Source organism: Geotrypetes seraphini, chromosome 12 (assembly GCF_902459505.1).
Source record: "Geotrypetes seraphini chromosome 12, aGeoSer1.1, whole genome shotgun sequence".
NCBI classification, from domain to species: Eukaryota; Metazoa; Chordata; class Amphibia; order Gymnophiona; family Dermophiidae; genus Geotrypetes; species Geotrypetes seraphini.
The window spans coordinates 83,591,920-83,607,165 of NC_047095.1; the positions used below are offsets into that span (position 1 = coordinate 83,591,920).

Here is a 15,246-nt window from a genome sequence, read left to right on the forward strand (position 1 = left end):
GAAAACGGAACATCCAGTGAGATCATCAAATTTGCAGACGACACAAAACTCTGCCGGGCAATCAGATCGCAGGAGGACAGTGAGGAACTCCAGAGCGATTTGTGTCGGTTAGAAAAATGGGCGGAGAAATGGTAGATGAAGTTCAACGTGGAGAAATGCAAGGTAATGCATTTAGGCAGTAAAAATAAGGAATACGAGTACAGAATGTCAGGTGCAACTCTGGGAAAAAGTGAACAAGAAAGGGATCTGGGTGTACTGATAGATAGGACCCTGAAGCCGTCGGCACAATGCGCGGCAGCAGCAAATAAGGCAAATAGAATGTTGGGCATGATAAAGAAAGGAATCTCGAGTAGATCGGAGAAAGTTATAATGCCGCTTTATAGGGCAATGGTCAGACCCCACTTGGAATACTGCGTCCAACATTGGTCTCCCTACCTAAAGAAGAATATAAAACTGCTGGAGAGGGTGCAGAGACGAGCAACTAAACTAGTGAAGGGTATGGAGAAACTGGAATATGAGGATCGACTTAAAACACTGGGATTGTTCTCCCTTGAGAAAAGGAGACTGCGTGGGGATATGATCGAGACCTTCAAAATACTGAAAGGAATCGACAAAATAGAGCAGAGAAGATTATTTACATTGTCCAATTTGACACGGACAAGAGGACATGAAATGAAGCTAAGGGGGGGCAAGTTCAGGACTAATATCAGGAAGTTCTGCTTCACACAGAGAGTGGTTGACATCTGGAATACTCTCCCAGGGGAGATTATTGCGGAATCGACAGTCCTAGGCTTCAAAAGCAAACTAGATGCATATCTCCTTGAGAGAGGCATATAAAGATATGGTTGGATATAAAATAAGAATGAATAAGGTTGTAAATATCGTAATCTATGAGAGTTAGCCTCAGCAATGGAGCCTACGCGTAGCCATTCAATGACTGGGGTATTCAGCGTAGCTATAATCGCTCCTTTAATCTCCAATCATTGGCCTCACTCTCATTTTATATTATTCAACACTTATAAAAAAAATTTTTTATTCTTAATATTTATTCTTTTTTTAAGAAAAAATCCTTAAAACATCTATTTTCATACACTTCCTATCATACTATATTTAATCATACACTTCCTATCATCCTTCCTTATTCACGTTTGAGACTACACTATCTATATTTCTCGTTTTATCTCTAAATTTCTTTTCTCCAACGTTATGTGATTGCTCAAAAATATTAGTTTTCAACAAGTATTGGCTTATACAAGCCTACTTATCTTTAGAGCTTATCTTTAAGTCAGCACTCATCTTAAGTCAGCACTTGTATTTCACAAATAAAGCCAACGTGGCCAACGTTTCGTGGGCGAAAATTCAAGCTCACTGCATCAGGGCCGAGTTATTTAGGAAACAAGATGCTGCAACACAAACAGAAATATATAATCAAAAACCATAAATTACTTACAATTTCCTCACACAAAGCTCTCTTACTTACTGCTCAGAGTACATTTTACTAGCGGTCTCAAGATAAAGCCAAAATGGCGACAGCCTCGTTTTAAAACACTTGGCAGCGTTCTGACGTCAAACAGAGAATCAAATTACATAAAAGCGGACAATCTCGTATACGGGGAAACATCTTATATTGTTATTTTCTGTAAACCTCAATTTTAACCTCGCAATCAATAGAAATGTTGCCATTCGAATTGTTTATTCAAACCATTCGGATGTACTGTATCCAATCGACTAATCCATCTCTGTTCATGTTGTGCCAACATACGCCTAAAGTCCCCCCCTCTATTATCTGGTTTGACCACTTCTATGATAACAACTCTTAATGTTCCAAAGTCATGTTTTCTTGTGATACAATGTTTTGCCAAAGGGGCCCCCATGTTAAGATTTTTAATATTACTCTTGTGTTCAGTCAGCCTAACATTTAGCTGTCTCGATGTTTGACCTATATATAGAAGGTCACAAGGACATCTCAAAATGTACACAACCCCACGCGTTTTACAATTGGAAGAATGATTTAAATTATAAACTCTTCCATCTCTAGGATTCACAAAAGTTGTAGTACAATCCATAAGGGCACACATTTGGCATTTGCCACAAGTTAAGTGGCCTAACATTTCACCAGCTAAATTACCTACAATCTTCTTAGGACGGGACGGACATAACACTTCCTTAAGATTTCTATTTCGCCGATATGCTATCCTAAGGGAGTGATCTTGAAACGTCCCTGCTATTTGCAACATCTCCCAATGTTTCCTTAGGGATTGGGCTATTTTATGACTATGGGCCGAGTAGGTTAGCACACATGTCATAACTTTTTCACAAGTTTTCACAACATTTTTATCTCTAGGGGTCAATAGTAATTCCCTATGATTATAAAGGGCTCGCTTATAGGCAATATTAATAGTTTTTTCCGGGTACCCTCGTTGTAAAAATTTATATTTTAAAGTCATTGCTTGTTTCTTAAAATCATCCACAGAAGTACAGATTCTACGAATTCTCAGAAATTGAGAAAAAGGAAGACTTTTTCTCAAAGGGCTGGGGTGGGCACTGGAAAAATGCAGTACCGCATTACTGTCTGTCGGTTTGGTGTATACTTGTGTAGAGAAATCCCCATCTATAATTTTAACTAATACATCCAAAAATGGAATTTCCGTCGTACTTGAAGCATGAGTAAATTTTACTTTTGGATGACACATGTCAAGATATGTTAAAAAATCACCTAGTATATCAACATCTCCATTCCAAATAAGGAACACGTCATCAATATAACGAGTCCAAAGTTTGATTTTACTTGAAAAATGTGACGGATACACCCATTTCTGCTCAAAGTCATCCATAAACAGGTTAGCAATGGCCGGAGCCATTGTAATCCCCATTGCTATCCCAGACTGTTGTTGAAACAACTCATCTTCAAACATGAAAAAACTATTTTGAAGCACTAATTTAGCCAGTTGATATAGAAACTTAGTAGGCACTCTAGAATCAATTCTTAAATCCAGAGTCCTACTAATAATTTCAAGCGCCTCCTCTTGGGGAATGATAGTATAGAGGGAACATACATCTATCGTAACCAATATAGTATCCGGATCCGGTTTTAACTACTCAAGTTTCTTGAGGAAGGCTGTAGTATCCTGCAAAAAGGACAAGGTTTTTTTGACAAAAATTTGCAAAAATTTATCTATGTAGATAGATGCCGCTTCTAGAAGCGATCCTTTATTAGAGACAATCGGTCTCCCTGGTGGAGCTGTCAATGATTTATGGATCTTAGGGAGTAGATAGAATATTGGAATCTTTGGATATCTTACATTTAGAAAGCGGAACTCCTTCTGGGTTAAATAGCCATGATCCAAAGCTATTTTAGTCAATTTATTGATCTTAGATTGTAAGTTTTCAGTCGGATCTGCTGTTAAAATTTTATAGTCCTCACTATATAGCTGGGTGCCTCCAGGTCCGGTGGATCCGGTGTTGGAAACATTTCATAAACTTCTTAAGATGGACATTGACAAAATTAGTAAAGAAAAACAGTCGATTTATACTGGCAATATAAGTAGAGAAGAGAAGAATGCTATTATGACACTTACATCTGATGTAGAGTTGATAATTAGGAGAGCTGACAAAGGGGGTAAGATTGTGTTAATGAAGAAAGTAGACTACATGGCAGAGGCCTATAAACAGCTATATAGTGAGGACTATAAAATTTTAACAGCAGATCCGACTGAAAACTTACAATCTAAGATCAATAAATTGACTAAAATAGCTTTGGATCATGGCTATTTAACCCAGAAGGAGTTCCGCTTTCTAAATGTAAGATATCCAAAGATTCCAATATTCTATCTACTCCCTAAGATCCATAAATCATTGACAGCTCCACCAGGGAGACCGATTGTCTCTAATAAAGGATCGCTTCTAGAAGCGGCATCTATCTACATAGATAAATTTTTGCAAATTTTTGTCAAAAAAACCTTGTCCTTTTTGCAGGATACTACAGCCTTCCTCAAGAAACTTGAGCAGTTAAAACCGGATCCGGATACTATATTGGTTACGATAGATGTATGTTCCCTCTATACTATCATTCCCCAAGAGGAGGCGCTTGAAATTATTAGTAGGACTCTGGATTTAAGAATTGATTCTAGAGTGCCTACTAAGTTTCTATATCAACTGGCTAAATTAGTGCTTCAAAATAGTTTTTTCATGTTTGAAGATGAGTTGTTTCAACAACAGTCTGGGATAGCAATGGGGATTACAATGGCTCCGGCCATTGCTAACCTGTTTATGGATGACTTTGAGCAGAAATGGGTGTATCCGTCACATTTTTCAAGTAAAATCAAACTTTGGACTCGTTATATTGATGACGTGTTCCTTATTTGGAATGGAGATGTTGATATACTAGGTGATTTTTTAACATATCTTGACATGTGTCATCCAAAAGTAAAATTTACTCATGCTTCAAGTACGACGGAAATTCCATTTTTGGATGTATTAGTTAAAATTATAGATGGGGATTTCTCTACACAAGTATACACCAAACCGACAGACAGTAATGCGGTACTGCATTTTTCCAGTGCCCACCCCAGCCCTTTGAGAAAAAGTCTTCCTTTTTCTCAATTTCTGAGAATTCGTAGAATCTGTACTTCTGTGGATGATTTTAAGAAACAAGCAATGACTTTAAAATATAAATTTTTACAACGAGGGTACCCGGAAAAAACTATTAATATTGCCTATAAGCGAGCCCTTTATAATCATAGGGAATTACTATTGACCCCTAGAGATAAAAATGTTGTGAAAACTTGTGAAAAAGTTATGACATGTGTGCTAACCTACTCGGCCCATAGTCATAAAATAGCCCAATCCCTAAGGAAACATTGGGAGATGTTGCAAATAGCAGGGACGTTTCAAGATCACTCCCTTAGGATAGCATATCGGCGAAATAGAAATCTTAAGGAAGTGTTATGTCCGTCCCGTCCTAAGAAGATTGTAGGTAATTTAGCTGGTGAAATGTTAGGCCACTTAACTTGTGGCAAATGCCAAATGTGTGCCCTTATGGATTGTACTACAACTTTTGTGAATCCTAGAGATGGAAGAGTTTATAATTTAAATCATTCTTCCAATTGTAAAACGCGTGGGGTTGTGTACATTTTGAGATGTCCTTGTGACCTTCTATATATAGGTCAAACATCGAGACAGCTAAATGTTAGGCTGACTGAACACAAGAGTAATATTAAAAATCTTAACATGGGGGCCCCTTTGGCAAAACATTGTATCACAAGAAAACATGACTTTGGAACATTAAGAGTTGTTATCATAGAAGTGGTCAAACCAGATAATAGAGGGGGGGACTTTAGGCGTATGTTGGCACAACATGAACAGAGATGGATTAGTCGATTGGATACAGTACATCCGAATGGTTTGAATAAACAATTCGAATGGCAACATTTCTATTGATTGCGAGGTTAAAATTGAGGTTTACAGAAAATAACAATATAAGATGTTTCCCCGTATACGAGATTGTCCGCTTTTATGTAATTTGATTCTCTGTTTGACGTCAGAACGCTGCCAAGTGTTTTAAAACGAGGCTGTCGCCATTTTGGCTTTATCTTGAGACCGCTAGTAAAATGTACTCTGAGCAGTAAGTAAGAGAGCTTTGTGTGAGGAAATTGTAAGTAATTTATGGTTTTTGATTATATATTTCTGTTTGTGTTGCAGCATCTTGTTTCCTAAATAACTCGGCCCTGATGCAGTGAGCTTGAATTTTCGCCCACGAAACGTTGGCCACGTTGGCTTTATTTGTGAAATACAAGTGCTGACTTAAGATGAGTGCTGACTTAAAGATAAGCTCTAAAGATAAGTAGGCTTGTATAAGCCAATACTTGTTGAAAACTAATATTTTTGAGCAATCACATAACGTTGGAGAAAAGAAATTTAGAGATAAAACGAGAAATATAGATAGTGTAGTCTCAAACGTGAATAAGGAAGGATGATAGGAAGTGTATGATTAAATATAGTATGATAGGAAGTGTATGAAAATAGATGTTTTAAGGATTTTTTCTTAAAAAAAGAATAAATATTAAGAATAAAAAATTTTTTTTTATAAGTGTTGAATAATATAAAATGAGAGTGAGGCCAATGATTGGAGATTAAAGGAGCGATTATAGCTACACTGAATACCCCAGTCATTGAATGGCTACGCGTAGGCTCCATTGCTGAGGCTAACTCTCATAGATTACGATATTTACAACCTTATTCATAGTTAGTTATAAGTGGGAAATATTGGGCACATAATACTATATATACGTTTTCCCACTGGGGATCTTTATCTAGTGGATATAAAATAAGCCAGGTGTATACCTAGCAGGGCCTCCGCGTGTGCGGATCGCCGGACTTGATGGACCGAAGGTCTGATCCGGAGATGGCGCTTCTTATGTTCTTATGACCTTGATTATTACTTTTGCTATGGAACTTGATCGCAATAATATAATCTGTTTGTATTTCCGTAATATAGATCAGCAGTTTATGGGCTCAAAAGTATGCATTTTTCTTGCTCTCTCTCTCATGATAAACAGAAGAGGTGTCAGTCTTATAGATCAAGGGTATCTGCTTTAGGAGCCAATTTTGTATTGAAATGTCCTTGTGTATGTGTAATTTTATTTGAAGGGGTATCTTAAAATTTCTTTGACCCTAAACAGCTATCTGATTTTATTTTAGCTAAAGAGGAACTTAAAGTAAATGTGTAGCTTTCTGGAAGATGATCTCCACTGTTAGTAAGGTGGGCTGAGGTACTTTTGTGGGGTTGTATGCTCCTACAGGAGTTTTTTTTTCTTATTCTTTTTCTTTTCTAGAGATTTCTTGTACTATGGATCTTATTACCTCAAATATTATGGACTGTAAAAGATAATATAATTTGTTTTCCTTTTTTAGTATTTCCTTTTGTTTGCTTTTCCAGAATTTCTTTATCAAGGAAGCAATGAAAATTATTCAGGTGGAGCATGTTGCCATGTTTATCAAAAAGCAGGAAAGGATCCCTCTGCCTGTTCAAGGAAGCGGCAAAACCTTGGATTTGTCCCTTTACTAGTCACTCCCAAATCCAAACCACTTATCTTTTGGAGTTAGAAAACCAGTGGGCTCAACAGAGTTTTGCAGTCTCTTGAGTGCCTCTAGACCATGGAAATTCTGCATGGAATTTTCATACTGGGACAGACTGAAGGTCTGTCAAGCCTAGTATCCTGTTTCCAACAGTGGCCAACTCAGGTCCCAAGTAACTAGCTAGATACCAAGTAGTAAAACAGAATTCATGCTTCTTATCCGGATTTCCCCAAGCCATCTCAATAATGGTCTATGGACTTCTCTTATAGGAAATTATCTAAACCTTTTTTAAACCCCACTAAGCTAACTGATTTCTCCACATTCTCCGGCAATGAATTCCAGAGTTTAATTACACGTTGTGTGAAGAAGTATTTCCTCTGATTTTTTTTTAATCTACTACTTAGTAGCTTCATCACTTGCCCCCTAGTCCTAGTATTTTGGGAAAGAGTAAACAAGCAATTTACATCTACCCTTTCCACTCCACTCTATTTTATAGACCTCTGTCATATCATCCCGAGCCGTCTCTTCTCCAAGCTGAAGAGCCCTAGCCGCTTTAGCCTCTCCTTATAGGGAAGTCATCCCAAACCTTTTATCATTTTTGTCGCCCTTCTCTATACCTGTTCTAATTCCGCTACATCTTTTTTTAGATACATCAACCAAAACTGCACACAGTTTTCAAACCGCAGCTGTACTGTAGAGCAATACAAGGGCATTATAACATTTTCATTTTTGTTTTCCATTCCTTTCCTGATAATTCCCAACATTCTATTTGCTTTCTTAGCCTCCGCTGCACATTGGGCTGAGGGTTTCGATGTATTCTCAACAATGACACCTAGATCCTTTTCCTGGGCAGTGATTTATAACATAGTACCCAGCATCACGTAGCTAAAGTTTGGGTTCCTCTTTCCCACATGCATCATTTTGCAGTTGCTCGTATTAAATGTCATCGGTGACGGGTCAAAAGCGCGCGAGGACAAAGGCGCGCCGACAACCGAGCATGGACAACTGAGCGCAGGGCTTAATCGCGCCGAAGAAAACCCGTATTTTAAAGGGCTGTGATGGGGGGGCTCCCAAATCCATATGCCTTTAACACTTCATATAAAAAGTTCCATCTTACCTTATGTGACCGGGTAAGGCTGGACTGGATTAGTCAGAGCTCTGACCCGGGTCTTCCAAATCTGATCGAGCATAGAGGGGTGTCTACATCAAATAAAAATGTCAAGAAAAAGTGTTCCGTATGAATTATTTCTTTATTTTCTTCCTTATATTTTGGTGCAATGCAAAACAAACACAGACTTTCACTGGTGGCTAAACAACCTGTTCTCCACTCTTCTGTTGTTAGTGTTTTGTGAGGCAACACCACATTATCAGAAACAGCATATTAGTTTCCCCCAGGCTTCACTCTATAATCATGTCTTCAGACAAGCATGACCCCTCAGGCTCCATTTCTACAGCAATTGTATATATTTCTTCTGGCATTTCTGTATCAAAATCATCATTACCTTCAAAAGAATGCTTAAAGGCTTCAGTCCTGAGGTTTTCTCCTGGTTTCCTGTGGAGAATGCTGGTTTCTGTCTTCTGACGTCTGGTTTGTAGGCTCAGAGTTTGTTGACTGCCTCCATTACCTAGAAACCACACCCTTTTCTCTAACCCTGGGCTGGTTGTCTGTAGGTTCACCTGTGTTTCTGTGGCTCTTGGCTGCTGAGCCTTAATAGCTTCCCTGCTGATTAGCTCTGCCCACAGCTGGGCTGACTGCAGGAGTAATCCACTTTTGGATTTTGCTACCACCTGCCTAGTGCCTGATAGAACTTGTAGTTCTTTGCCCTTAGTAGTTCCTAATCTAGAGCTAGGCAAGTATAATCGGGTCAAATTAGGGCTGCCTTTCCCTTGGGATATATTCTGCAGGGCTGTTTCCCTAAACTGCCTGCTTCTATGAACAGGTTTAGGGGCAGTTTTAGAGCTCTGCAGGGTTTCTTCTAGTATGATGGGGCTCTTCCTGTCACAAATAATATAGGAAAGGAGAAAAAATTAACCGCTAATAAATAGATCTACAAAAGGTTAATATAAAGAGCAGAAAACCAGCTGATTTAGTAGTATTGATCAAACAATTTAATAATGTTATTCAAATGAAGGAAAAGATCTCAGAATTGCCACTCCCAGGATCATAATGATATAATCCAAAATGGAATTGTGGCGTGGATTTCTTTCATTGATCAAAAAACCTTCATGTTTATATAATAATTTGACTTGATTCGTCAATTTTTGTATATTTAAACCACTCTACATGATTTTTTATGGTTTTTCTTAAAAATATAAATAAATTATTTTTTGTTATTTAAACTGTGCAAATAAGCATATATTGAAGCTGTGCAAATAACAATTTTAAAGTGGCTAGTGCATTGGCTAGCCCACTTAATTCAGAGGACAGTGCGATTGAGCATATTTCAGAACTGTGCAAATAGCAATTACCGTATTTTCGCGGATATAACGCGCGCGTTATACGTGATTTTACGTACCGCGCATACCCCTCGCGCGTTATATGCCTGAGCGCGGTATACAAAAGTTTTTAAACATAGTTCCCACCCCGCCCGACGCCCGATTCACCCCCCCAGCAGGACCGCTCGCACCCCCACCCCGAACGACCGCTCGCACGCGCTCCCACCCGCACCCGCATCCACGATCGGAGCAAGAGGGAGCCCAAGCCCTCTTGCCCGGCCGACTCCCCGACGTCCGATACATCCCCCCCCCCCGGCAGGACCACTCGCACCCTCACCCCGAAGGACCGCCGACTCCCCAACAATATCGGGCCAGGAGGGAGCCCAAACCCTCCTGGCCACGGCGACCCCCTAACCCCACCCCGCACTACATTACGGGCAGGAGGGATCCCAGGCCCTCCTGCCCTCGACGCAAACCCCCCTCCCTCCAACGACCGCCCCCCCCCAAGAACCTCCGCCCGTCCCCCAGCCGACCCGCGACCCCCCCTGGCCGACCCCCACGACACCCCCACCCGCCTTCCCCGTACCTTTGTGTAGTTGGGCCAGAAGGGAGCCCAAACCCTCCTGGCCACGGCGACCCCCTAACCCCACCCCGCACTACATTACGGGCAGGAGGGATCCCAGGCCCCATCTGTATTCTCATGTCAGTAAATAAATCAACTGAGTCCTCCAAAGAGATAAAGTAGGGGAGTCCACGTCCAGCCACTTGATAACTTCCACTTTTATAAGCCAACCTGACCAAATGGAACTAATTGATTGAACATTCTGCAGTCCTCAATTCACTCTCAAATTGCCTGTCCAGCAAAAGTACCTGCCATACTTTTCAGGCTGGCACAGATGCATCTTTCACTGTCCATGCCCACTTCTTCCTCCGGTTTCTCTGCTATCACTGCCATCCATCTGTGTGCCACTCTGTATCTTCTGCTTGAACCATCCCATGGGCCTCTTCTGGAAGATTTGCTGCATCCAATGCTATAAGAGCTGCCCAAGCCTCCTTGGGTATCTTTCTCTTTTTTTGCAGACCCTATCATAAATGCCAGCAGTGTCTTTGTTCCTCCTACCACAGATACAAGTTACTTCCTGCAAGTTTCTCCTTTTCTTCAGGGCGGCAGCTGCTAGGTCTTGGAAAATGTCAACCCGCACCCCTTTCTACTTACAGTCCCATTGGCTCCTTGCTGCTTGAAATATTTCCTCTTTCAATCCAAAGGTATTTAAACAGCACAATATCTCTTGGTTTGTTATTAGGAGGGCTCCTCAATACTGTGTATGCTCTCTGAAGTCCAATATCCTGAGGTTGCCCTTTCTGTCCTTGAGCTTTTTTCAGATGTCATGCAGATGTCTTTTGCCACCTGCACAGTATCATGGAAGGCCTCCTCTTCAGGCACCCACTGTAGTCTTAAATTATATCTTCTAGTGCAATTCTCTAAATCTTTAAGCTTTTTCTAAAAGCTTGATATCATTTGCACCCAAGGTGGCAGTTTTTGCTGTGCATTTCCTCTGTGAGTTCATCCAGTCTGGCTTCTGACTCATCCTGCCAACAAGTCAGCTCCAATAGTTCTTTTTCATGTCCTGCATTGCCCATTTAATATCCACCCAAAAGGAATTCAGTTCTTTTTTTATGTCAGAAGCTCTGTTACAGTCTCTGGTGCACTTGTGACTCTGCGCTCCTGCTGTCCCCTGCCAGCGTATCACGCCACATGGTGCTATCTCTCTTTTCAAACGACGCCATCTTGATTCACTGTGGTTACTGGAGACCTTCTCCGATGACTCACCAACCTTGCTCCCAACAAAATGCTAGGACTCCAGCCTGTGCCGAGTGGCCATGGTGGTTTCCATTTTTAGAAAAAATCAGTTTGGGAGAGAAGTAGGCTGGGAGCAAGCAAGCCTTTATTAAGATTATATGTGCGGCCCCTTCGGAGTTTCACCCCTGAAGTGTCCAGCCATATCGATGATGTCACTTCTTCCCCCACATATACATAATTTAATTTTTTAAAACATACATTGGTGAAACAGACTCCCGACTTGTATTTTTTTCAAAAAACAGAAAGTTTAAAAAAAAAAAAACCCCCAAGGTTTTGAAGACTTTTTGTGGAGCACTCTCTTTCCTGATCTTTCCTTTTGGTAGGGTTAGATTGCATAAAAAGGATCAGTATTTTAGCTCAGATCTAGCCAGGGCAACTTGTAACCAAGTGTTTATGTGACTAGTTTGCTAAGTAATCGGTCAGTCTGGCACATGCAGTTCCCCACAAAGATCTTAAATCATATTTCAGCCATGCAGTGAAATAAAAAGCATTTGCCAAACCTTGGGCAACAATCTTAGTAAATCTTTAGATCACCACTGTTGGATTAGGTTTTCAGAACATTTGAATAGCCAGTTCTTGCATTAACATTTAGGAAACATGATTTCATAAAGAGAACACCTTTAAGTGTCTGTCATAAAGATTTGATGTCTCTGATGTATAGGGCTGATAGGTAATATTTTTTTCTTTTTTTCCAGGGTTCCCTCCACCAGCTTACGTTATTCCTCCTCCCGTTGCATTCTCCATGGGTTCTAGTTACACCTTCCCAGCTGGGGTTTCTGTCCCAGGATCCTTTTTGCAGGCTGCAACTCACTCTCCTGTAGGAAGTCAAGCACAAGCTGGCAAACAGTCCCACATTCCCTACAGCCAGCAGCGTCCTTCTGGCCCAGGTGCACTAAACCAGGGACCTCAGGCAACCCAGTCACCCACTCAGCAACCTCCTTCAGTCACACCAGCTCAGGCAGCAATACAGCCTACAGGCCAGCTCCAGCTCCAGCTCCAAACTCTAACACAGCAGCAGCAACAACAGCAGCACCTATCTCCCACAAAGCCAGTGCAGCCAATGAGAAAGAGCCCCCCACATTCCTCTGCACTTCAACAGGTATGTACAAATCTGGAAATTCATCCATAATACGAGAAAGCATAGGATTCACTTTTAACAGAGGAAAAAGTATAGCCACTATACTGCTTCCCTGCCATCAACAGACCTTATAAAGTTTTGCTCTTTATTAACAGCCTGACAATGTACAGCAGATGTAGCTTGACAGGCACCTTACATTATAGAAATGAGTGAAACACTATGAACCACTCTACTGTGTAACTGAGTTAATTTTTTTTCCCCTTTTAATTCCTCTATTGCTGACTGAAAAACTTCATCATTCTGAGGGCTGTAGGATGCACAACTTGGTGCCATCCACTGAGCTTTGTGTGCACCCAAACTTGACCAGCCCTGATGGAAAGAAGTTATGCATCCAGAACAGGGCACTGCAATGTAAGCCTTGTGGCTGGCCATTTGGTTGTTTCGTTAAGCATTCCATGTTAGCTTGAAAGCAAATTTCCTTGAACCAGCAATTATGCAAAGTACTGAGAAAACAGGAAGAAGGCTCATACACTTTTAGTTGTGTAGTATCTAGATATGTATGAGTTGCTGTACTTTTTGAATTTTGGAGTTCTTTACCATTTCACTGTTAGTTATCTATAGTGCACCAGTCAGTTTGGCCAGTATAACAAGTTAAAATAAAGATAAACATGCATTTCAGAAAACTACAAAAAGAGCACAGTGCTGTGAATGAAGGTTCCTTCCTGCCTCATGATCAGACCCCCTCAATCAGGAATTGCAGTCAGTATTGAAGCTTAGGAATCCAAAAGCATCATTAAGCACAAATTTGTAATTCTATATCGCCTGGTAGACTGGTATAGTTCCTTTATGGATGGGTATTATACCTCACTGCTACCAGCAGGTGGAGACTGAGATCAAACTTGTATATCAGTATAGCTTCCCTACTAATCCAGTCTTTCTCCAGTAGCAGGTGGTAAGGCTAAATTAGGCTCCCCTCTTAGAACTGTTGGAACTTTGTTTTTGGACTTCTGGTTCCCCTTTTTGTGCCAGATAGAGCTTGGACGGTCTTGTTTGGGGATTCGTCCGACCTTGGGGGTGTTAAACCCGGCAGATCTCATGCTGAGTCCCTCCCCCCACCTTCCTCCACCTCCCCGCATTTTTGTAGAGGTGCCTTAGCCAGCGGCCTGGCCTCCTGGTTGGTCAGCCCTCCATCTTTGAGAGCCCTGGAGTCTGTTCTATAAAAAAAAAATAATAATCCAAAAATCCTGAGGTGTGCCGGTCTAAATGGCTAATTTCCCTTTAAAACTGCCTTTTTACTATATTTTCTTGTCTAACTGGCACTTTTCTTGCAAATAGGGCGGTTTTCAGCACAATGAGCACTTTTAAAGATACTCGTGGCCGGCCTTTCCAAGCGTTGTGCAGGCTGGAGCGGTGGGGTAGTCTTGTCAGCAGCGGATGCTGGTGGCCAGCAGCGGATGCTGGTGCATGTACCTTGCGAGTCGGGTTTGGAAGCTTCTCCCAATGCCCACGCGGAGGGTTCCCCAGTTGCCGGCAGTCAAGGAGAAAATGATTCTCTTGCCACCAGAACGACTAGGGATTTCCTTTTCGCGTCGGTCGGTTCCTTGGCTTCAGTGTCAGGAACATCACAGGCTTTTCAGATGTGGCACGCCACAGGAGCTCCGAATTTGGCGGTTTCAGGTCTAATTTCGGTAGGAACCTCCTACTTCATTTCAGTTACCTCAAGTAACCTTCCCCTTGTTCTGGAAATACAGGGGCAAGGTATGGCAGGGTCCCCTGCTGAGGTAGGGAGTCCCTTGGGGCCGCTGTGGGTCTTTCCCTTTGAATTTATGTTAGCATTTTGTAAAGCTTATGTGCTGGCAGCAGGAGGTTTTAACCTCGATGTCTTCCCCAGTGCGGCCCCACATAGCAGCGGTTTTGCCCTCCTCTCTCATCCAAAAGCCCGAGGGTCTCTTGGGATGAGGATTTTTACTCAGAGGAGCAAGATGTAATTGATGAGGACCTGGACCCTTGGTGAGATTTCCAGGATCCTCTTGGGGGGCCGGATTTTGCCAGCAAGGGATTCAAGCACCCCCCCAGCTGGTGAAGATGGTACACATTTTTCAGCGGGAAGAGCTTCATGAGTTAATTCTTCAGATCTCCTCAGTTTTGCACTTTGAAGACACCGTGTCGGAGCTCCCGCGTACAGTGGACCCCATGCTTAAGGGGATTCGCTCTGCTTCCCGCTCTTTTCCTATGCATCAGGATATTCGGGATATTATGTTCGCTCAGTGGTAGGTGCCAGAAGCCCCTTTTCGTTTTGTGCGCTCCATGGCCTGCCTTTATCCCATTCCAGAAGGTGATAGGGACATTCTAAAGTCGCCAGTAGTGGACGCGTTGGTCTCGGCCATCTCTAAGAGGCATACCGTACCTGTGGAGGGCGGTGCGGCCTTGAAGGAGCCGGAGGAGCGTAAGTTGAAGTCCCTCCTTAAACAGAATTTTGATGTGACAGCTGTGTCGGTCCAGGCGGCAATGTATGATGGGCTGGTGGCTCGGGCGTGTTTTCATTGGGCCCAGCATGTGCTTGATAGTAAATCTGAGAATTGGAACTTGCTAAAGCAGGAAGTTGCCAAAATTGATTTGAATGCTTCTTATCTTTCAGATGCCATGTATGACCTCTTGCGAGCTTCTGCCAAGTCTTTGGCCTTTGGAGTGGCAGCACGCTGTATCTTGTGGCTTCGCACTTGGTTGGCGAATTTGGTGCCAAAGCTAAGTTGACAAAGCTTCCTTTTAAAGGATCTTTCTTGTTTGGTGAGGA

The 15,246-nt window shown here is 41.8% G+C and overlaps 1 protein-coding gene across 4 annotated transcripts in view; it reads left to right on the forward strand.

Moving 5' to 3' along the window:
- The window catches only part of SMG7 (SMG7 nonsense mediated mRNA decay factor), a 268,133-nt gene that overhangs the window by 223,510 nt on the left and 29,377 nt on the right, over window positions 1-15,246 (forward strand). For all 4 annotated transcript variants that reach the window (XM_033915789.1, XM_033915787.1, XM_033915788.1 and 1 more), the window contains exon 16: window positions 12,070-12,473. In XM_033915789.1, the coding sequence (XP_033771680.1) occupies window positions 12,070-12,473 (404 nt within the window). The remainder of the gene's footprint in view (window positions 1-12,069; window positions 12,474-15,246) is intronic.